General features: G+C 46.8%; 1 protein-coding gene across 1 annotated transcript in view; it reads left to right on the forward strand.

Annotated features, from left to right (window-relative positions):
- Positions 1 to 388: 388 nt before the first annotated feature.
- The window catches only part of GRK3 (G protein-coupled receptor kinase 3), a 61,434-nt gene continuing 39,666 nt past the window's right edge, over positions 389 to 22,156 (forward strand). Inside the window, exons 1-2 of the mRNA XM_058036803.1 lie at positions 389 to 581; positions 14,041 to 14,117. Coding sequence (XP_057892786.1) covers positions 469 to 581; positions 14,041 to 14,117 — 190 coding nt within the window. The 5' untranslated portion in view covers positions 389 to 468. The remainder of the gene's footprint in view (positions 582 to 14,040; positions 14,118 to 22,156) is intronic.

Below are 22,156 nucleotides of genomic sequence, written 5' to 3' on the forward strand. Positions count from 1 at the left end.
GTGCCGCGGGCTGTCCCCGCTCCGGCCGCCGCCGATCCATGTCGGGATTTGGGGCGGCGCCGCGGGGCAGCCCGGTCCGCCCGCCCATGGCAGCGAGCGGCGGGCCCGGGGCCGCGGGGGCCGCGCAGGCTGCGAGCGGCGGGGGCGGACCGGCCGCCGCCATGGGCCCGGCGGGGGCGGGCGGGCGCTGAGGGGGGCGCGGCGGGGGCTCCATCCTTCCTTCCCTGCCTCCTTTCCTCCCTCCCTCCCTCCCTCTGCCGTCCGTCTGTCCGTCCGTCCCTCCTGCCGCCCGCCCGCCCCGGGGCGCAGGGCGGGAGGCGGGAGCGGCCCCCCGCGCTCCGCACACGCGCACCGGGAGCCGCTCGGCCGTACCGGCGGAGCCGCCGCCGCCGCCCGCCGCCAACCCCCGCCCCGGGGGCGGCTGCCCCGGCGGAGCCTCCATCTGCAGCCCGGCGGCGGAGCGGGAACATGGCGGACCTGGAGGCGGTGCTGGCCGATGTCAGCTACCTGATGGCGATGGAGAAGAGCAAGAGCACCCCGGCGGCCAGGGCCAGCAAGAAGATCACCCTGCCCGAGCCCAGGTACCGCCCGCCCCGCCGCGGCCCCGGCCCGGCCCCCGCCGCCCTCCCCGCGCCGGACATAACGGTCCGGCCGTGCCCCCGCGGCCTCCGCCGGCACCGGGGCCGGCCTTGGCGAGCGCGGGGCCGGGCTGGCTGTGCTGGATGTGCTGCATGCGTGTGTTTATTTGCCACAACTTGTGCGGGGTGCCTCGGCGGGTGAACGGGGAACGCCGGTCCCTGCAGGGACGAAGCCCCGCAGCTCGGGGGTTTATGGCTCCTCAGCCCGGCGGGTGAGGAATTCCCGTCCAAAGCAGTCGGTGGCACCGAGCGGAGCCGCTGTGGCCGTGCCGCTCTGCAGAGCGGTTTTTTGGTGATGCTTCATGGGGTTTGACAGGGGATGCGGGAGAAGGACGGGGCCGGAGCTCGCCCTTAGCAGGCGGCTCACGGAGCCGAGGTGCCGGTGCCGGTCTGGGCTCCTCGCCCCGACCTTCCCCGGTCCCACCGCAGGAGCAGCCGGGTGCCCTGGCACAGCCGAGGTTGTTTGCTTGGGGCTTGGTGCTAAAAGCAGCTTTTCTTCTGCAAAAACAGCTTTTTTTCCCCGTGGTTATGTGTTTGTTATAAAATCACCTGAGCATCGCTTATTTATTGGTGAAATTAAAACGGAGCTTTTCCCTTTTTTTCATGGCTCTCTGTGTGTGTGTGTATACGTATACATATGTAAAATGAAGATTCAGCCAGCAAACAAAATACTGCAACAGGAAAAATCTAAACCAAATTTTACTGCAGAATGTGTAGGCAGTTTGGAAGCCTGCTGGTGGCCTAGCCTAGCTGTCTGCTGTGAGCCAGGGATCGCTGGAGCCCTCTTCCCACTTCTCCACTCGTTTTCCTGCCTTTCTGCTGGAATGCTGGGAGGCTGCAGAGCAGGGGAAGGTGAAGGATGCCCAGCCTATGTTTTTCCCCCTTGCAGGGGCAATGAGAGCTGAGGTGATGAAGTTTGGCTGTTGTGTTTAAGGTCTGGTTGAGGATGGTGTTGCTGGACGGTGCCTGCTTTTCTCCTGGTATGTGTTTACACTTTAAAAGCCATACAATATCCATGGCATTTCATCTGCCCTGTTAGCCCGAGGTGCAGCTTTGCTGGTGGCTTCATGTGCCTCAGTGCTCTGGTGATGTTGGTGCTGTCCTGGGTGATGTCCTGCTCCGTATTCCCAGCAGGGACATGACCCTGTGGGCAGGTGAAAGGTGTGATGTGAAGAATTGCAGGGCAGGAGGAATCCTCCCAATGCCGTGAGGAACATCAGCAGGGTTGGTGCTTGTGGAGGGGCTGGAAGCTGCTGCCTGCTCCGACATCCCTCATGCCCAGCGCGGCGGAAGCCTCGTAGCGAGCACAGCACGAGGCCTGAGGAGCCTGCTGTGCTTTGCTCTCCTGCTCCAGCATTTACGTGTTTGGTGGTTTCCCTGAGCTGGGAGAGATGGTTCACCTGGGTCTGGAAAGGCAGCCAGGTGCCAGAGGAAGTTTTGCAGGGAAGGCGAAAGGATCGCTGGCCGAAGTGCCTCGCTCCTTGGGCTGCCTGTGGAAGCACCTGTTGGAGGTCATGGCTTGCCACCCTCCCTGGTGTGAGATGCCCTGCAGGAGGTGAGAATCCTTCAGTGAGGAGAGGTTTGGGGCTGTACGTGGTGCTGTGGGACAGGGACGCGCCAGGCCCTCAGCACAGGAGCGGAAGGAAGCACGGACATAACCGAGAACAGGGACTTACCTCAGCCCGGGACCGCAAACGGCTCTGGGGTGCCCAAAATGACTGAACCTGTCAGCTTCTAACTGAAACCAGGGGTTTCCTCATGCAGTAGGAAATTGTGACCGTTATTCTGGTGTCAGATATCTTTGTGCTGGCTTCTGGCTGGTTTTTTTTTTTGATGCCTCTCATTAGAGCAGACATGGTGTGCTGGGTATACTGAAATATTCTGTATCGCTGGCAAAGTGATTCATTTAAAATGACATAAATCGGCTGGTTAAAGGCAGGTTGATATAGTAACAGGAAAAAAAATACAACACACAGAGTCCTCTCTTGTTTGAAATCAAACAATTTTTCCAGATATTCATTATTTCTGTGTGTGTGTGAGCAGCTCCTTGGAGGAGCCTGGCTCTGTAACATTGGGTGTGCAGCCATCCCTGCCATCAGTCCTGGCTGTCACTGGTACAGAGAGCAGGAAGGTCACTGGAATATCACATCCATGCTTGAGAATAAATGTCCCTGCATTATTGCAGTGCTCTGCTCACAGAAAGGTGTTGGTTTATCTCTGGTGGGCAACCACAGCCCAGGGACGGGTCCAGTGCCCTGGTGTTATCTCCTATTGAAATATTAGAAATGTTTTACCCCTTGTCTCCTTGCTGGAGCCCTGTACACCTGTCGGCACCCTTTTATCTTTCCCAGATAAGGCTGAGGTTAAATGAAGCAAATGAGTTTACTGTAATGCAAATTTGAGGGGGCTTCCTGTTTACAAGGAAATAGCTGTAGTGCCGGCAGAATGAATTCCAAGGCTGCAGGCCAAGGCTTAGCAGCAAATAAACTATGAGGGTGAAGAGTTTATTGGCCGTAGGGCTGATTATTGCTGAGTTTTCCTGAATTATCCTCAGACTGGTTTTGTCCTGAAATCGTTAAATATCACCGTTTGGGGAGGAAGCACAGAAAACACTAATGAGCCGGGGAGTGCCTAAGGAAGAGGATTAGTGTGTTTTTGTTGTTTTTTTTTTTTTTTAAGCACCAAAACAAAACAACCCTTCTTCCATCCTCTGTCATCTGCTTTTCCTTCCCTTCTGCATTTCCTCCTTTCGTTCCTAAGAGCCTTTGCCAAGAGCTGTGAGAGCTGTGGTATCTTTGTGTTGTACATTGTTTCCTAAAAGCCTGTTTTTCAGGGAGATTCGCATGGGTGGGCAGAAAAGCTGTCAGAGGCAGAATATCCTGCTGAAATCAGGCCTGGAATGGGAAGGAAGTCAGCCCTGTGGAAATATGAGCAAATATGAAACCTAAATGCTATCCTGCATCATTGCTCTCAAATATCTTGAGTTTTGGTGGGAAAGGAGTAAATTAACTGCACTCTGAATTTTTTTGGCTATTCAGCAGGCTGCTGAGGGTTTTTACTTTTCCATGTTGATTTTACATTTCCCTTATTTTGGTCAGAGGGAGTGCAAGAGCACTTACAGAACAGCTGTTTTTATTTGCCAGCAGCTTGTTCTGGTTTGAGTAAAGGATTTGCGTAATGTGAAGCTGAGAAAAATGGTCCAAGAAATCAGGTAACAAATGGGAGAGGGTTCAGGACTTGCAGAAGCCTCTTGTGTGCGCCTCTGGAAAGTTGACATTAAACCTTTCTTGCTATAAACATCACGTAAGCTTTGGGTGCTTTTGGTATACAAATACCACGGGCATGGTAACAAAACACAGCATCCATCTGTCCAGGCTTCTCTCCCTCAGGCTGTAGATATTTCTCATCCCATCTCTCCTTTTCTAACCTGCTTTCACTAATTACCTCTATTTCAAGTTAATTCTGATTTTTCTCCCACTCTTTTTCTTTGGTCTACTCTGAATCTTGTTCTGCTGGGGGAAAAGGGAAAAGCGTTGCAGTCACTTTTTTTTTCTTAAAAATAATGCTTTTAACATGACATTTTTCCTCGGTTATCTTCCTATCTTCACTTCATTTGTAGGGGTGAATTCTGGCCCCCGGTACCCAGCTGCTTCTCATATGGTGATGTGCCCTTTGATTTCTCACCCAGTATTCAAACTGGCTTGTTAAAATTCTCATTAAAGGTTATTGAAAATACAGAGGTTAATTTGCCTTCCCAATTCTATCCTGAGCTATTTGTAATTTGTGCAAAATATTGTTGAAATCCAAGCGACACCTCCCGCTCAGGGTTAAGCATCCTTGCTCTGTTCTCTCTTGCTTCTGATTTTGTAATTCTGTCCTCTTGGCCTTACTTTGCTCTTTCTGTGGATTTCACTTCATTCCTTGAGGTGGCCTTCAGGGAGTTCTTGCACCTTGTGAAACTTGTGTAAATCTGTGTAAATCTCCGAGTTGCAGGCTCCCATTGCCCTGTCTGTGCTGTCAGTCTGGGTGATTTTGGTGGTGTTTTCTCTGGCATTGTTTAACGCCTCCGTGTTGTGTTTATTCATTTACCCCGCTGTCTCTGGGAACGTTTTCCTGACAATTGCTTGTGTAATTTTCATTTTTGTTGCTGTTCCGCCCGTGTCAGCCCTCTGTGTCTCTCTAGGTGCTTCTGTGTTGCTGTAAGAAAAGTGTTGAGTTTTGGGTAGCTCCTTCCAATCAATGCCTGAGAACCCTTTCCATGAAGAAATTCTTCCTGTTATCCAAAATCTGAAGCTTAAATGAGTAAACTGAAGATAGTGTGAAAAGACCCACGTGAGGGTTCATTGGGAGCCGCTTGAGGAAGGGGAAGAATTTGCTTTTTTCCGAACTAACAGTACAAGTAAAGGCTGAACACTTGTGATTTTTGGTGGATTAGCTCAGGGTGAGACAGAGTAGTGAAATTTTGATTGGAAATTCAGCCTCCCTTGCTTTGCCATCAGCAGAAGTGTGTGGTTGTGAAGGCAATAAGAAATGGCTCTCTCCAAATAATTGGGTGTGCACACAGAATGCTGGGGCTGCTGACAACGTGTACTTGCTTTTTATCTCAAGTCAGCTTTGTGCTCCAGCACTTTCTGGGGAAGAATTCATGCCTGGGGATGGATTATGGCCTGTCAGTGTGGGAGGATGTATGGGAGGACTCCTGCTTGCTGTGGGTGCTGCTCTTGGCTCTGTTTGGGTGCTCTCTCTCTCTATTGGGAATTCACATTTTACTGTACCTGCAGTATCCCATAACAGACAGGCTTCTACAGCAGAGCACAGGAGGATGAAAGCCCTTTGCAGAGCTTTAAGACACAAGGAATGAGAGTCTGAATGAAGGACAGCTTGTTATTTATTATCTGCATTGCACAGATCAGGAGCCAGTTAGGAAATACCTGATGTGCCTTTGTTCACCTTGGGCAGGTGCAGGAGTTGAAGCTGGATTTTCTGGGCCTCAGTGGAGACCCTCAGCTGTCTCAGCTGCTGAGCATCCATTGCTTGGAGCATCTCTGGGCACAGGAAGGAGAGATGTGGCCTTCAGAGAGATGTGGCCTTCAGAGAGATGCTCCAATTACTTCTCCCTGGGGATGCTGCAGGATTGCAGCATATGTTTTGCAGCACAGACCTTCCCTCGGGTGTCGTTACCTTAAGTAAGGAAAAAAAAAAGGGTAAATCAACGGTGATCTGAAGGGAGATCAGTGTGCAGCCTTCTGTTCCTGTGCTAAAAACAGAGGGATGATTCTAGATGTGTTTTTTTTTGGGGAAAGCTTCCAAAATGTGATGTTGTGTTACAGGTGTACTCATTTGATCTGGTGCAGGTGAGCTGCAGGGACCTGCCAGATGTTTTTTTTTCAGTAAAATTAATGAACTTTATAGCTCTTAATCCTTTTATAGCTGATGGCTTTTCAGTGCCCAGACCTTCCTGTGTGAAATGGTTTCAGCCAACGCTGGAACTATAACATCAGGACACGAGCGTGTGCAGCCCTTGGTTTCTGTTCTGGTGAAATCATGTGGAATGGCCTGGTTTAATCTTCTTATCAATAATAGCTTGGTTTTGTTGGTAATTAATAAAATTAGTAGAAAGCCTATCAGGAGCCGTCAGGTCCAGGTGCACAAACCAAACAACAGAATTTAATTGAACTAAATTGGTGCAAAAAGCAGCAGTTTCTAGCTTAGAAAATACAGCTGTTTTCCACAGGAGCTTCACTCCAAAAAATCATTCCAACACTGACTAAACACCTATATAAATATTCAGAAATAAATAACAATTTTTGAAAGCATTTGAAGGATCATAGAGCCCCTCAGCCCCCTTCCAGCATGCCAGGAATTCGTCCTGTCAGCATGTGTCACCTCCTATTGAGGAGAGAGCCAAGGAAAAGGGAGGATTTCTCAGGATCTGGTGGAGCTGTGCAGCTCAAAGCCATCATTAGGGATGGAGTTTGGGATGTGTGGCAGCAGAACAGGGCACCAGCTGCACCAGGAGCTGGGAATTGCTGGGTGCTCGAGGGAGTTCTACTTCTGCTCAAGGTGAACACGAGCAAAGAGCTCCTGCATCCTCCTGGGAAATTAAAAAGCTCCAGGGAAGCCAATGAAACACTCGGTGCTTCAGAGCTTGGGAAAGACACCCCTGTCCCCAAGGGGATCCTCTGGGATGTGCCTTGGCTGCTGCTGTTTGTGTTTCTCCCTCAATTTCAGCAGGGAAATGAGCTCTGGGGCTGAGCTTTAGGTGTGCTGGTGAATGGAGTTGGATCCAGTTGGCGCCCAGAGGAAATGGCTTCAAGTTGCATCAGGGGAGGTTTAGGTGGATTTTGGGGCCTGAAAATGGTGAAATTTGGAGGGGAAAGGACCCAAAATCCACCCAGAAATCTACCTTGGGATCATGAAATTTGGGAAGATGGACCCAAAATTCCTGGAATTTCAGGATCCCAAAAATTCCCCCCAGAAAAATTCTGGGGGAAAAGTGGAAAAACGGCAAAAATCGGAGGAAAAATGGTGAAAGTTAAATGGAAAAAATCCCCAAAATTCACCAAAAAATCCACACTGGGACCACAGAATTTGGGAATAGGGAACAAAATTCCTGGCATTTCAGGATCCCAAAAATTGGTGGGAGTCTCCATCCCTGCAGGGATTTAAAAGCCCCGTGGATGTGGCACTTGGGGATGTGGGTCAGTGGTGGCTTTGGCATTGCTGTAGGAACAGTTGGTCCTGATGGTCTCTGAGGGCTTTTCCAACCTAAAAAATCTCATAACTCAATTAAAGAAAGCCAAATAGTGTGTGGATGTTTTATTCCTGATGTCCTGAGTAAGGATGGGAATGGGACACAGCTTTGAGACTGACATTGTTTTTTGAGCCTTCTCATCATTTTCTGTTGTTTTCCAGTCTGGCTTCTCCATTTCTTCTCTATCCTCCTCTGTTAATTTTCATGTTTGAAGCAATTCTGTGTTGTGCATCAGTCCTCTGTTTTTTTAAATAATTTTTTATTTTAAATTTTTTTATTATTTTTTATTATTATTATTTGATGTTTGGGTTTTTTTTACCTGAGATTTTCCCTAATTGTATAAAAATACAAGAACATCCCTGTAGTTTTAACTTGTTGTTTGAAAGAGCTTTGAAAGCTCTGATTCTTAGGCCAAACATTTCATCCCGGTTTTCACTTTTGATCAATCTTGCATTGTTAAACCTTTTAAATGCACTTGTACAAAGAGGAAAAAAAACAACCCACTTTAGGCTGTGGTGGCTCTGGGCCATTCTGCCAATGCTTTGAATTGCACTTGTTGACCCCGTCATGCTTTCAGTTCAGAGGCCTTTGGGGCAGGATCTTTGGTCCAATTTTAGCAACTTTATGATGGATTTGGATCGTGGAAGTAAACATTTAAAACCTCTGTAAAATTGTATCCTGAGCCTATAAATGAATAAATAAATCAGAGGCGTCTGTCAGTGTTGGCCGTAGTTCTTGGTCTCTCAGTCAAGGTTTATACTTGCTACTTGCAAAGAAAGTTCTAAACATTTGAGATTGAGAAAGATTAGAAAAAATTGGCTCGTCTTCAGTAATTTTGTGTTTGTTTAAAAAAAAAAGAGTAATTTATGATTGGTGAATGCCTTAATTGCAGCCAGAGCGGGGAGATGTGATTTTGCTCTGATTTCCCTTTCTTGTAATTTCTCAGCAGCAGCAGTCTGGTGGAAGGGCAAGTCCTTGACACTGCAATTTGGTGTAATTATTCCTGCAGAATTCGTGTACTTTAGAAGCTTTTATATTAGTTTCAGATTTCAGCGCTGATAACGCCTCAAGGATCTTGGGGCTGGTGTTTTGTGGAGTTGGAGCTCCAGAGCTCCTGCTTCTGGCTCCCTCCTCGTAAACTTTCTTCATTAAAACCATTTGCATAAGTGAAGCTGCTGATGCAGGGAGGGGAGGGGGTGTGGGCAGGTGTTGCTGAGCTCTAATCCCTTCCATCCCACAGGGCTCTGGGGTGAAATATGTTGCTAATCACCCACGACAGCTCTAAGAGCATTAGTTTGCTGCAGTGAAATGGTGTGAGGGCACAAAATGGGGCAGAAATGGGTGAAGTTGGGCCAGAAAATGGCAGAAGTCCCGTGGAGGTGGCGGGGTGTGATGTGTTTGTGGAGAAAAATCAAAGTTTGGGGTCACTCATTGCTTTGTGATGAGGCTGAGCGTGTGCATTAATTAATAACTGACTCACAGGAGGATTTGCATTGAGAAAGATCTTCAACACTGAGTATGCTTCTATGAGTTTACAAGTAATACATAAATATATCAGTTTAGATGGTGTCATGATCTTTTGTGTCTTTCTGTGCTGAGAATTTGCCCCGTGAACTGCTGGAACCACAGTGACCACGTGTGTGGCAGCTTTTACAGCACTGAGAGCCCAGTCATTTGGAGAAGTATTGACTTCTGCTGAACTTTGAGCTGAGTGCAGTCTGAGAGGAAGCAGAATGAAATGGGTTCGGTGGTTTGTGAGTGTTCAGTGTTCATACCCCTGACACGGGAATAAATGAAGGTGGCTGTGATGTGGAGATGGGATGCTGGGAGTACAGAGCACTGCCAAACCTTGGCAGTCAAAGCACTGGCCATGGAGTTGATGAATATCTGGCATTTTCTTGAAATAATTATTAATTTGGATGTGCCAGCAGCCATCAGTGTGCTGTTGGATACAGGAGCCACATGTGGCAGAGGGATGGTACCTGTTCTAATGACAAAGAGGAGGGAAAAAATAAATCCAGATTTATTTTACAGACTGGAGATCTGAGCTGATAAAGTTTATGACCTGCTTTTCACAGTACAGGAAATGTTGGTAAAGTTAAATCCTGAACTAAGCTCTTACTCTATGTGAAGCTGCTGGTTCATTCTTTTTTTGTTTTTCTGTTCTCCTGTTTCAGCCTATTGGAGAATATATTAATGACTGGAACTGCTCATTTTTAATGCAGATGTGGTTCTTCAGTGCTGGCCATTGTTTTTCCAAGCTGTGGTGTGCATGTGTGCACCTTTACACCAAATAACATCCCACAAATCTGGACTCTTATTGATTTACAAGAAAAAAATCATCTGCTCTGATGATAAATAATTCAAAGCTCCTTTAAGATCCAGCAGTAGGAAGGGCAATAGTAAGGAGAGTCTTGACCTAGTTCCAGTGGTAGGAGTATTGTACATATGGATACACCCATTGCCTCATTCTGTGCCCTTTCCTTTCCTGAGGTGTGAGTTACTTTCAGAAGAACTTCAGGGACAAAGTCTGTGTGAAATGAATAGCAGGACTTTTATAGAATTGTGGAATAGTTTGGGTGGAAATGGCCTTAAAGCCCAACCAGTTCTACCCCTTGCCATGGGCAGGGACACCTTCCACTATCCCAGCTTGTTCCAAACTCTGTCCAACCTTGCCTTCTTCCAGGGATGGAGCAGCCCCAGCTTCTCTGGACAACCTGTGCTAGGGCCTCCCCACTCTCACAGAGAAGAAATATTTCCTAATATCTAATTTAAACCTCCTCTTTGCCAGTTTGAAATCATTCCCCCTTGTCCTGTTGCTACATGCTCTTGGAAAAAGTCCCTCTCCATCTTTGTCAGAAGCTTCAGAGCGAGTGCTGGTTGTTTTCCTCTCCTCTGCAAATCCTGCTTTGGGCACATTCCCACGTGCGCTGGGGTTGTGGCAATGGTCAGTTCCTCTGGCCAGTTCCTCAGCTCCAGTGGCCATCCTTGGGCACACACACACACACTCAGACACCCAGCAGAAGTTTGGTTTCTCCTGCTTGGCGTGCTTCTCCTTGGAGTCCCAGGCTGGCACGGCAGTGTTCCTGGGAGCAGCAGGAGTGGGTGTTGTTGTCCAGTGCTGCAGCCAAGGACAAGTCCTGCCTTTGGCTCAGCTCCTCTCCAAGGCTCCTTCTGCCTTGCAGCTCCTGCTGGAACTCATCTGAGAGGGAGGATCAGACATGCTCTTGCCTCACATGGCCTTTTCTGTGTTAGAAAGGACATAATGTGTTTTCTCCTGAGCTTTTCAGACGTGTTTTCAAGTAGAGATTTTCCTCCTGTGCCGACCTTGGCACTGCGGCTGCTGCCTGTGCCCTGCCAGGCTGCTCACAGACACTGAGAGCTGTTCCATTGCAGAATGGAGCTTAACCTTGAGGGCTGTTTTTCAGCAGGTTTCTTTGATCAAGGATGGAGTAACTAGAGCTCCAAGATGCAGCTTGAAACTCCTTTCAACTGACTGTTCAGCTCGTGCTTGAAATAAATCCCTTTGCTGGGCAGGTGGAGGAGCTGACCAGGTTAGAGCGACCTGTTTATGGTTTGATGAGGGTGCAGATAAATCATCTTTCTGCCTGCTTGGGGCTGGCCGTGTGCTCTGCAGGCCTGGGATGTTTGTTCAGCTCCTTCTTTGGGGGCAGCTTCACCCAGGGCTCTCAGAAGTACAAGAGCACCCAGCTGTTTGTGCCCAGGCACTGCTGGGCATCTCCCTGGGCCAGTGGCAAAGGGCTTCCCTGTGCTCCCAGTTAAACCAGCAATTACAGAATCCCACCATCACTGAGGTTGGAAAAGCCCTCCAGGAGCATGGAGTCCAACCTGTGCCTTGTCCCCACCTTGTCACCCAGCCCAGAGGGCTGAGTGCCACATCCAGATGTTCCTTGGATGTTGTAACACCACATTTGGACACTTACAGGGATGCAGACTCCACCTGGGCAGTCCCTTCCAATGCTTGACCAGCCTTTCACTGAAGATAAAGATGCCCAGAAAGAGGTGCCCGGGGTCCAAGCTGCATTTCTCACCAAATTTTAGGCCTGACTTTGACTTCCCCTAAACATCCTTCAGTTGACTTGTGGTATGTGGATAGTAAATGGAGTGTTCCTGAATTTTTTGTTGCTTGCGGTTTTCTTCCTCTTTGAAATGAAAAGAATACACGAACAAAAGGTTTTGCTGCAGTCCAGTTGGATGTGCTTTTGTTTCTGAAGTCTCCTTGGATTTTGTTTTCAGCCAAGTTTTGTTTCTGCTCCTTGTGAGTGCTGCTATTAAGGTGGCTCATGCTGTGAACTGAGATGAACTCGTGCAGACACGGCCACTTCTTGCATTAGTGCGTGGTTTGTGCTGATGGCATCTCTGGCCAGGGAAAGCTTTTCAGAAATGGCTGCATTTCTGTGAAATGCAGCTTTTAATCCCAGATTGTTTACGTGTAGGGCAACTAATGAGTCAACAGACTAAAGCAGAGAGGGAACCTTTTTTCCTGTTTGTGGAATGTGCTTAAGCTCCATTTAAAAATTTTCCATCCTTCTGAAAGATACGTGGACTCTGCTGCAATTCTTTGAACTCCAGAGGATTTCTACCTGGAACTTCCATGTGAGAATTAGCAGGTGATTATTCTGGATAGTCATAATCCACTCCATGTCCTTTATTCCTGTTTATCCATATGGATAAGCAGCAATGATTTTAAAGCAGTGTGAGCGTTGAGGAGCTGGAACTTAGCACACACTCCTGTAGCCTGTGATCATTTTACAGATTTGTTCAGTTTCTGTGGCTGCAAAAGACATTTTGTTCCTTTGACGTTATCCATCAGACCAGAAGTATGGGATGTCAGCAGAGGAGGAGGAGGTGCTGGAGAGGGTTTGCTCCTTACACAATCACTGTTTTCCTGGGCGCCTCAGTCACACGTTAAATTTTCATTATCTTCTCCCATTGTCTAGACTGAAGATCTGTTGATGTAATTTCTTGCAGCGCACTCGTTGGAGCAGAGCAAAGCTTCCTTGGTGTCATGATTATGAAAAAGGCTTATTCTGTTACTGCTGGTCTGGTGGTCAGTGGGAACAGGGACAGTGCCTGGGGGCGATGGCAGCGCTGAGGGGCTCGGGGAGAAGGGGGAGCCGTGGGCTCTGGGAGCTCCTGCCAGGCTGGTTCATCTCCAGTGGCTCCTCTGTGAGCTCAGAGGGATGAGGGGAAGGTCTGGTTGGCAAAAGATTTGGGTTGGAATTTTAGGAGGGAGTCGTTCCCTGTGAGGGTGGTGAGGCACTGGTACAGAGAAGGTCTGGCTGTCCCATCGCTGGAAGTGTCCAAGGCAAAACATTTGGGTTGGATTTTTGGAGGAAGTTGTTCCCTGTGAGGGTGATGAGGCCCTGGCACAGAGAAGCTGTGGCTGTCCCATCCCTGGAAGTCTCCAAAGTCAAATTGGATGAGGCTTGGAGCAACCTGGGATAGTGGAAGGTGTCCCAGCCCATGGCAGGGGGTGAAACAAGATATTCTTTAAGATCCCTTCCAATCCAAACCATTCAGTGATTCCACAGTCTCTTATTTACTGCTCCCTCTTCATTTAAAATCAGTATTTTGTTTAGATTGTTAAAATACACAGAGGGCAGACCCAGTTCTTAATGAACAAATAAACAGCAAGTTCGTCACTGAATAATTTATCATCTCAAACCTGATTAACAGTGTTCAGCCCTCCCAGTTCTTGTCTGACTTGATGTGGTGGTTGGCCTCCAGAGCTCTCGCTTTGGATCACACTGTTCAGAGATCCATGTTCCACGTGGGACTTGGAGATACACAGAGAACTATTAATAGGAATTTTTCCTACATGGGAGTTTAGGGCCTTCCAGCAAAGTCCTTGGCTTCATTATAGACTTTTTTTCTGGTCAAGTCATTCAGACTTCGTGCCTCAGCTCCTCTGAGGAGGAGTGTGGATGCTTTCCTCCCTCCATGGGGGAGATGTGTGTCAGTATTTGGGAGGTTTCTCAGAATTTTAATGCTGAGCACACCAGAGGGGATGTCCCTGAGGTCAGCAGGGCTTAGCTGCTCAGTCTTGCTGCTGCAGAAATATCACTGATATTTAATGGCCCTGTTTAGAGCATGAGTACTTTGTTCAAGGTTATTTTTGTAATAATAAATAGTATAATTATCATAATAAGTAGTGTAATTATAGTAATAAATAGCATGTATGGAAATTATTGATTTTAAAATTGGAAACAGAGAAAGTCTGGTGGAATTTTGGCTTGGTGCTGTGACAATAGAGTTGCTTTGGCCTGCATTGATTTTAAGATTTATGTTCTTGTATTGTTGCCCATATGAAATTTTTATGGGCATTATATTACAATGAATATTGAAGTTACTTGACAAATAAAGGAAATCTTTGTTAATGTGGTTGAAGTGAGTGATTGTGACATTATAAATTAGGCAGAGTAGATGTTAAGTGCACTGCAGCCAAGCAAGGCCTAATGGAGCTGCTCTTGGCTCCTTGTGTGGCTTGGGGTGACTTGTGCAGTTATTTTACTGTGCAAGCTAAACCTGAGACAGGAATAAAGTGGTGACCAGGACGTTCCCAGGGATCAAAAAGCAATTTCAAGTAACCCCTCTTTTTTTTTTCCCCCCTTTTTTTTCTTTCAGTATCCGCAGTGTTATGCAGAAATACCTCGAGGAAAGGGGTGAATTAACCTTTGACAAGATCTTTCATCAGAAGATTGGTAAGTCGTGTTTCAATAAAATGTTATTTGAGTAGATATTTTCAAGATCTCTTTGGTTTTTACATTTTTTCTGTGGTGCCTGCTGAGGAGCCAGGGCTGTAGATGGAGGAACACTGGAGGATGGACAGGACTTAGTGAAACAAAGGTCTTCCAAAAGATGAAATGTTGTGAAAGGGAAGAAGACAGAGCAAGGCCATCTGTCAACTTCAGGTTCTGGAAAACTACAGGGAAAATAATTAAATTATTTGGAAACATCGAGGAGAAAATGATATTACTTGGTATGGGCTTGTCAACAATGTAATGTGTCACATCAGTTAAATTTTTTTTTTTCTTTGCAGAGGTAATGAGCCTGTTGATAAGGGAGCAGGAGAAAAGATCCCAGATGTGTTGTCTTGACCCTCTGCCATGGTGTTCTTGCTCCCAGCATGGGGGGGGTGAAAATTGTGTGTGCAGGGGATGAAACTGCTGGGAAATGGGCTGGTGGAGCAGTTAGTCATGGAAATGTGGATGCAGGGAATGGGAGCATCAGAGATGAGCGTTGATGCTGCAGTGAGGAGCCCCTGTGATTGCTGTGACACACCAAGGACAAAAACTCCACAAACCAGGGGAGGGAGAAGATGCAGTGCTCCCAGGGAAATCCAGCAGCGTCCTTCCTCTCCACCTGTGCCACAGCAATGACAAGGCACAGCCTGGGGACCCTCAGGGCAGGGACTTGGCCGTGACAGCCAGCCCCGAGCTGTGTTGGCTCAGCTGGATCACACACGACTAAATATAAAATCAGTGTTGTAGCCAGCGAGGCATGTGAAATAATCCTCTTCTGGCAGAATGTTGTGTCCATCCTGGCAGCGGATTAAAAAAAATATATATACATGGACCTGCTGGGAAAAGTCCAGGAAGGAGCAGTGGGAATGAGCAGTCTGTTAAATCTGACCTACAGGGAAGTATTGAAATAGGGTGTGATGTGGGCAGTGGAAGGGAGAAGTGAGGTTGAACATGATTCAAAACCAGAGAAGCTGTTGCAGAAATGATAAGGTTTGTCAATTTTCTAGAGCTTTAATTTCAATGAAAAAAAAAATGTAGTGGTAGTGTGGATAATAAAGCAGGGAGGGTTTCATGAGGGGCTTTTGGGATTTTTGTGTGGCAGATTTGAGGAGTGAGTTGGCTGGCAAGTCTTGAGGAGGTCAGTGGTTTTATTCCTGTCTGAAATGAGGCTGTAGTGAGCAAAGTACCTGATTTCCCAGGAAAATTGGTGCAATGGGGGCATCTTTGGGCTGGTTGAATTTTCACTGGTCTGCCTTCTGGCCAGAGCAGAAATACCAAAAACCTTCCTGCTTAATGAGTCTCAGAGCCATTGGAAGTCTTGGGGAACTTTTCACTGTGTTTCATCAACTCTGTACTTGTGCTTAAAACTATGACTTTTTATTGTGCCCAAAACTTTTGCCATGCAAATGCTGATACCTTGTTTGCTTGTACTGACACCTCAGTGTGTGCTTCAGCTCCAGTGCCTATGCTGAATCATTAATATTTTGCTGTAGCCTGACAGTTGCAAAATAAGCAGAATTTTAAGCAACCAAACACAGCCTGCCTTCAACTGAGTCTCTTTGGGGGCAGTGAAATGAAGAAGTCCATTTTTAATTTTTTTTCTCTATAAAAAGAGAAGTCAAACAGACCATCTTCTATGTAATGGATATTTCTATTTGTGTAATTGAATACTTTTCATTACCTGTTACAGCGAGGACTGTTGCAGTTATTTTGATTAGTTACAGCAATTACAGTTAGGTAACTGGAACCTTGGAAGGATTAGATCTTTCTCTTTTTTTTCCCCCATGTTGGTAGTAGCCATTAAAGCTGGAATTTTAGAGCCCAGTTTCATTAACATTTTCGTTTCTGTGCACAGAGGAGAGGTTTCCTCCTCCTCCTCTCCCCGGGTACAGGCAGAGCAGGACTTGCCCTGGATTACCTGGAAATGAGGAGCAGTTCTGTGAACGCTGTGCAGGAGTTTCAGTTCATTCTGAAGCTAAAATAGGATTTAAAATGGGATTTTAAAAAAAGATTAAAGCTAAACACGACTGTTTTTAACAGCAGACTTTGCATCACGCTGGAAAATACAGTATTTCCTTTACTGTGGTTGTTCATTTAAATTTGATTGCGTTTTCTATCGTGTTCTTTGCCACTCAATTAGCTCTGTTTCCAGACATTAGCATAATTGCTTGTGGTAAAGTACCTGCAGTTTTAGGCGAGCGTTCTGCGAAGGGCTGTGAGGAGAAGGATGGGGAGGTAATTAAAACTCTAATCACCTTTTTGTTCTGCTCCTCGTCTCTTTTGGCTGGGGGGGGGGGATGTGGTGAGACCGCAGGTGGGGCAGGTCCTGTGGGGGGAATCTCCATCAGCCTGATCCAGTAATTCTGCTGGATCTTCCCTGGTTTTTCCTGTGATGATTTTGCTGAGGAGCCATCCAGCACTCCCTGCTTTATCTTTACACACCGACTATAAAATGCACCGAGCTCCCCAGTTTTTCCTTGGCAACTGCTCTAGATGAGAACTGGTTTGTTTCTTATTTTTTTTTTTCCCCAGACCTAAATTTTTCCTCACAGCTCCAGGTCACTTTTTTTTTTTTTTTTTTTTTTCATTTTTCTTGTTTTTCAGTATCCTTTCAAATGTAAACCCGGGCTTTGATCAGCTGTCTGATCCAAGGGCTGTGATGATCCAAGGGATGTTTCCCTATGCATGTGTCTAATTATGGTGCTGGTCTCATCACCTGCGAGTGTTTATTCTTAGTGAGCCCTAAAATCATTTTAGGGTCAGTGCTTTCCTGCTCCCACTGCCCAAGCTTGGCCCAAATTCCCTTCCTGCCAGGTGTGCATCTGCAGGGAGTCACAGGGGCAGCTCTGCCTTGGAAACCAAGCCCTTTAGGATCAGGATAAGAGCAGGAAGCTCATCAGGGATGGAAGTGGCTCCATCAGATTTGCACAAACAAGTCTGTCCCCGATTTGCATCCCTTGGTGCTGGCACTGCTGTGTGCCCCCCCCACCCGAGTGATGCTCCAGAAGGATCTGGAGCTCTCTAAGAATGTCCTGGTGAGTCAGAGGACATGGAGCTCGCAGAAGCACCCAGAAGAGTGCTCTGGCAGCCCAGCCCAGCCGGCTGTTCCTTCAGAAGCTGCTTCCTCCACAGCAGAAGCCTCTTGGGGAAGTACAGCCTGTCTCGAAGCCGAGTGCGTAACCACCTTAGCCGGTTTTCTTTTACCACATCCTGTTTGCTACAACACCAGATTAGGAGTTTCTTTAGAAAAAAGAGGCGTTTTGAGGGGTTTTGGAAGCGTTCAAGGTCAGGTTGGGCAGGGCTAGGAGCAGCTTGGCTAGTGGAGGGTGTCCCTGCCCATGGCAGGGGGTGCAATGAGATGGGATTTAAGGTCAAGCCAAGCCATTCTATATATCCAGAAATATGTAAATATCCATAATTTACATATGGAATCCACTCTGCTTCACAACTGTGTGAAAATTGCACGTGGAGTCCTTGTCATGGAGAGCCCCTGCCCTCAGAGGGCAGGTGGGAATGAGCAGATCAGGGGCTGCTGCAGCCAAGGCATTCAAGGGAGTCTGTGAGATCATAATATTGCTTTGGAACAGGATTATCCTGGTTATTAAATGCTTTGGAGCAAACTTTCTGCCAGTTACAACTCAGTGACTGGGCTTTCAAACAAACTGGGAATGGAGTTGGGTTAGGAATCCTGGGATGTGATCTTGGAGCATCCACAGCTCCATGGTTCAGCCTTGGCTTCCCTGGTGGCTGCTTGAGACCGTGGTGAGGGCCAGCAGGCTCTGCTGTCATCTCTGGAGCTGGGGGGACGTGGCAGTTCCTTCACACCCTTCTCGGTTTCTCGTCTCTCGCACGGCCGTTGGGGCTGGGGGAAGGATGAGAACAGGACGTGTTTTAGCTGGTTCAGCAGCTGGTCTTGCTGCACTGTGAGTTTTGCACCTTTCCTAGGAAGTAACTTGCTTTTTTTTTTTTTTTTTTTTTCCCCTGAAGGTGGCTTGGTTTTGTTTTTTTTTTTTTTTTCTTTGTGAATTAATTAAAACAACTTGTAGTTGACGTAAGAAGTTACAATTTTTTTTTTTTTCCTTATTTACCATCCACTTTCGCAGAGTGAGGGATGATCTTTCTGAGGTGATTCATTCCACTGTCTTCCATATCCTCCTCAACCAGCTCCAAGCTGGAGGTTTTCCCAGCAGGAGGGAGAAGCATTTTGCCATCTGCATCAGGGGCTGGTTCCAACCCACGGGGGCTTTGTGGGGGCTCTCAGCCCCTTCCCTGCTCCCCTTGTCCTCATCCAGCTCAGCATGGATCATGTTTGTTCTGCAGCTCCTCAGCTCAGCTTCCAGAGAGCATTTGGTCTGCTTGGTAGCTCCTTCTGCACAGGGAATTTTTTTGTGCCTGCCCTTCTCATTTTCAGGGAAATGTGCTCAAAATGACCCTGCTGGCTGCTGTTTCCTCCAGCTTGGTCAGGGATAACTTTCTGTTAAAAAAAAACCAAAACCCCAACCAAAACTGGGGTGAGAACAGCTACAGCAGTTTTTTTTTGTTTGTTTGTTTTTTTTTTTTTTGGGGGAGTGAATTATGCTTTCTGTTGCTTCTTTCTCTAGTTAAGGACTCATATTTCATTATTTCAGAGCTTTGGTGCTAATCATTAGATAGGAGTTAAAATCTGTTGAGAAAAACATTCGTGCTCTTCCTCTTTCTGCTGGCACCGTGCTCCCTGAACTGCCTAAAAATAACAGGCTGGGAAAAGTGACTCCCTAGAGCATTATTTAAGCTATTGTTTAATTTAAGCAGAAGATCTATGTGCTGTTGGCATTGTGGACTAATTAAATAGTCCTCTGAGGAAATAACAATGAAGGCTATAAAACTTGGTGGGGAGTAAAGAAAAGCACCTGAGTTTTTGGCTGTGAAGTGAGCAGGGATGAGTTTCTGAGCTGTATCACGAGCACTGTGATAAATTTGCTCTGTCCTGGTACTTTGATGTTAAATAATGTGCAGCCAAGCAGCAGACATTGTTACTTGGTGGGTTTTCTGTAAAAGCAGGGGCACAGGTTGTTTCTGCAAAGTGGTTTTATTTTGAGGTTCTGGTCCTGACCTGGCAGCCACCACACAGAATTAGTCACCACCAGAATTAGGAAGTTGTCTTCCAAACAAAAAAAATTGCATTTAAAATGCTGTTTGAAGACTGATCTTCTTCTTTCTCATGGTGTTTATAATTTTCAGCACAAGATCAGCCTGGGATGTGGGGTTGTGGAGAGGCTGCAGGAGGTTCTGTGGAAGCCCCTCTGTCCTTGCTCAGTTCTGTGATAGTTAAAAACAACACAGGAGCCCAAACCACAAGGAGACATCGGAAACTGTGTGGCTGCAAACTGAAACAGAAACCGTTGATGTGAGATATTTCACAGGGGATCTGCTCCTCACACCATTCTCTGCCTGCACCAAACAAGGCTGGGGGTGTGGGGGGGACAGTGAAAGAGAAAATCCCTGCTCTGAGCCTTCTAAAAGTTGGTCTAGTTTTCTGTTTTTTTTTCACCAAATGAGTGTTAGATTTAAGGTCTCTTTATTGTGTCATAATTTCAGTGTTGCTGGAAGCTACATTTCTTTCAACACCCTCTTATTTTGTGGTAAAATAAAGTGATGCTTGGCATGATTTGCTTCGAAGATCATTTTGAGGGGTGTTGCTGAAGCTCCTGCTGTAGATTTTATGTGCATTGGAGTTGTCTGGCTTGGTGTCAGGGATAAAGAGTATCCAAAGGCACTGTGAAAATGCATCTATTCATTTTGGATTTTCTTTTGATGATAAATAATTGAGTATTTCTTTGTTGGGCTTCAGCCCTGATCTGTGTGCCTGCCTTTGTGGGGGGTTGAAGATGCTGTGTTGTGTGATTTCCCAGGGGAGCTGCAGATTAAATCTGAGCTTTAAAATAGGAAAAAAATATATACCCTATCATCTGGAACGTCCCATGATGGATAATGTACACATCCTGGTAGATTAGCATTTATATGCAGTGCAGTTGTTGGGAGATAGAAGGCATGGGGAGAAAGTCTTTATCTCAGCAGAGCAGTGCAATTACACGGTTTTTGGGTTAAATTATCAAGAATTCCAGGCAAACTGGCAATTTTGAACTGAAGTAGCAGCATAGGAGAGAAGAGGAGAGTGTTAAGGAGTATTACTCTATAATAGAGAGAACAGATAAGGAATTATTTGCATGGCATTTCCCTTGGCTGTTTCCAGAGAACACACACAAACACAGGCACACCTGCCCTGCTCTGCACCTGCCAGAGGTGTGTGTTTGCTTTGCCCTTGGAATCCTGTAGGAAAATTCATTCCTTTTGCATCAAAAGGGCCCTGGGTGGTTGGTTCAGCCTTCTCCAGCCTCTTCTTGAGCTCTCTTTGCTGTGGCTTAAAATTATGTGAGGGAGGTTTAGGCTGGGTTTTGGGGAAAGGGTTCTTCCCCTGGAGAGTGCTGGGTGCTGAACAGGTTCCCCAGGGATGGGCACAGCCCTGAGGCTGCCAGAGCTCCAGGAGCACTTGGACAATGCCTGGGATTGTTGGGGTGTCTGTGCAGGGCCAGCAGTGGATGATGATCCAGCTCTGGATATTCTGTGATTAACACTGTGCAGGAGTGCCTTCCATCCCAAAGTGGTGTTTCCTCTCTGCTTGGCCTCACTTGAGCTTTCTTCACCCCTTCCCGATGGAATCTTCTCCTTGTGCCCCACCACTGTTCACACAGAGTCCTGATTTCCTCTTCTTCCCACCCAGCAATTCCTCAGTCCATCTGAAGCAGCTGCACTCCCATGGAGTTTTTATCAATGTGTCTTGAAACAGTTCACAGCTAATTAAGCCTCTGAGCGCCCCTGAGAAGTAGGGCAGTGTTGGTTTGCCGTGTCTGTGAGGTGGCATGGTAACAGCTTTAATGAGCTTTACCTGCATGGCTGTAAAAGCTTTATTAATATTGGTAATAAAGCAGATGCCCTGGGCCTGCCATTCCCGTCAGTGGGATCAGAACCAGCACCAGCCAGTAGAATCTAAATTACTGGAGCTATTAAGTGTTCTCACTTTCAGCAGTGCATTTAAGGGATAGAAAGGTCAGAGGTGCAGAGCAGAGGAGCTGGAGAGCTCTGGGTATCAATTACCCCATTTCCAGATGCTTTTATTGATCCATACAGCATTTCTCCTGTAAAGAACATGGGCGATACACCTGACAATCCCCTTCCCTGAGTGTCCTGTCCAGCCAGGGCCTCTGTGACATCCTGCTGTCACCTGTGTGTCCATGGAGGTGGGATAGGTGGGCTCAAAAACATGCAAACCAGTTTCTTATTGTTTCTAGATACTTCTACCCCTGATTTCTGTGATTAAAAGGGGAAGAGCAGCGGAACCATCTGTGTCTGAGCCTCCAGCTCACAGCAGCTTTCTCAGAGAGCCAGAATGAACCAGAGGAAGAGTCAGAAATTCCTGCAGCAGAATCAGCTGGGCTCTGTCACTGTTGTTTTAGTGGTTTTGCTGCTCTTTACCTGAGTGCTGTGTGTATTTACTAACTGAATACTGCTGGCTTTGTGTTTTGGTTTTGACCATAGCACAACAGTTCCTCGATGCTCTGCCTGAACAATTTGGCTCTTCACAGTGGTTCAGATATTGAGCAGAGTTTGCTGAGGCAAATGCTGGCACCAGGGGCTTGAGAACACCCTTTTGTTGTGGAGTTATTCCATGTTTTCTTTATCAAATGATGCTGTCACCTTGCTGCCACTAAAAACCACACCTGGATCTCAGCCCTACCTGAGGAGCAGAGCTGCATTTCCCAGTGGAGTTTGTGTGTTCAGTAATTGGTAACAGAATTGGTAAATTCTCAGCTTGGAGCAGGGCAGAAGGAAAAGTGTGTTTCTCAATAATAAAGGGATATTGGCTTGTATTATGTAATTAATTTAAAAATGTTTATAAAGGAAAAATACTGGTCAGGAAAATAACAACTTTCACATCCTTGGTAAGGCCTCAATTGTGA

Source organism: Melospiza georgiana, chromosome 18 (assembly GCF_028018845.1).
Source record: "Melospiza georgiana isolate bMelGeo1 chromosome 18, bMelGeo1.pri, whole genome shotgun sequence".
Taxonomy (NCBI): domain Eukaryota; kingdom Metazoa; phylum Chordata; class Aves; order Passeriformes; family Passerellidae; genus Melospiza; species Melospiza georgiana.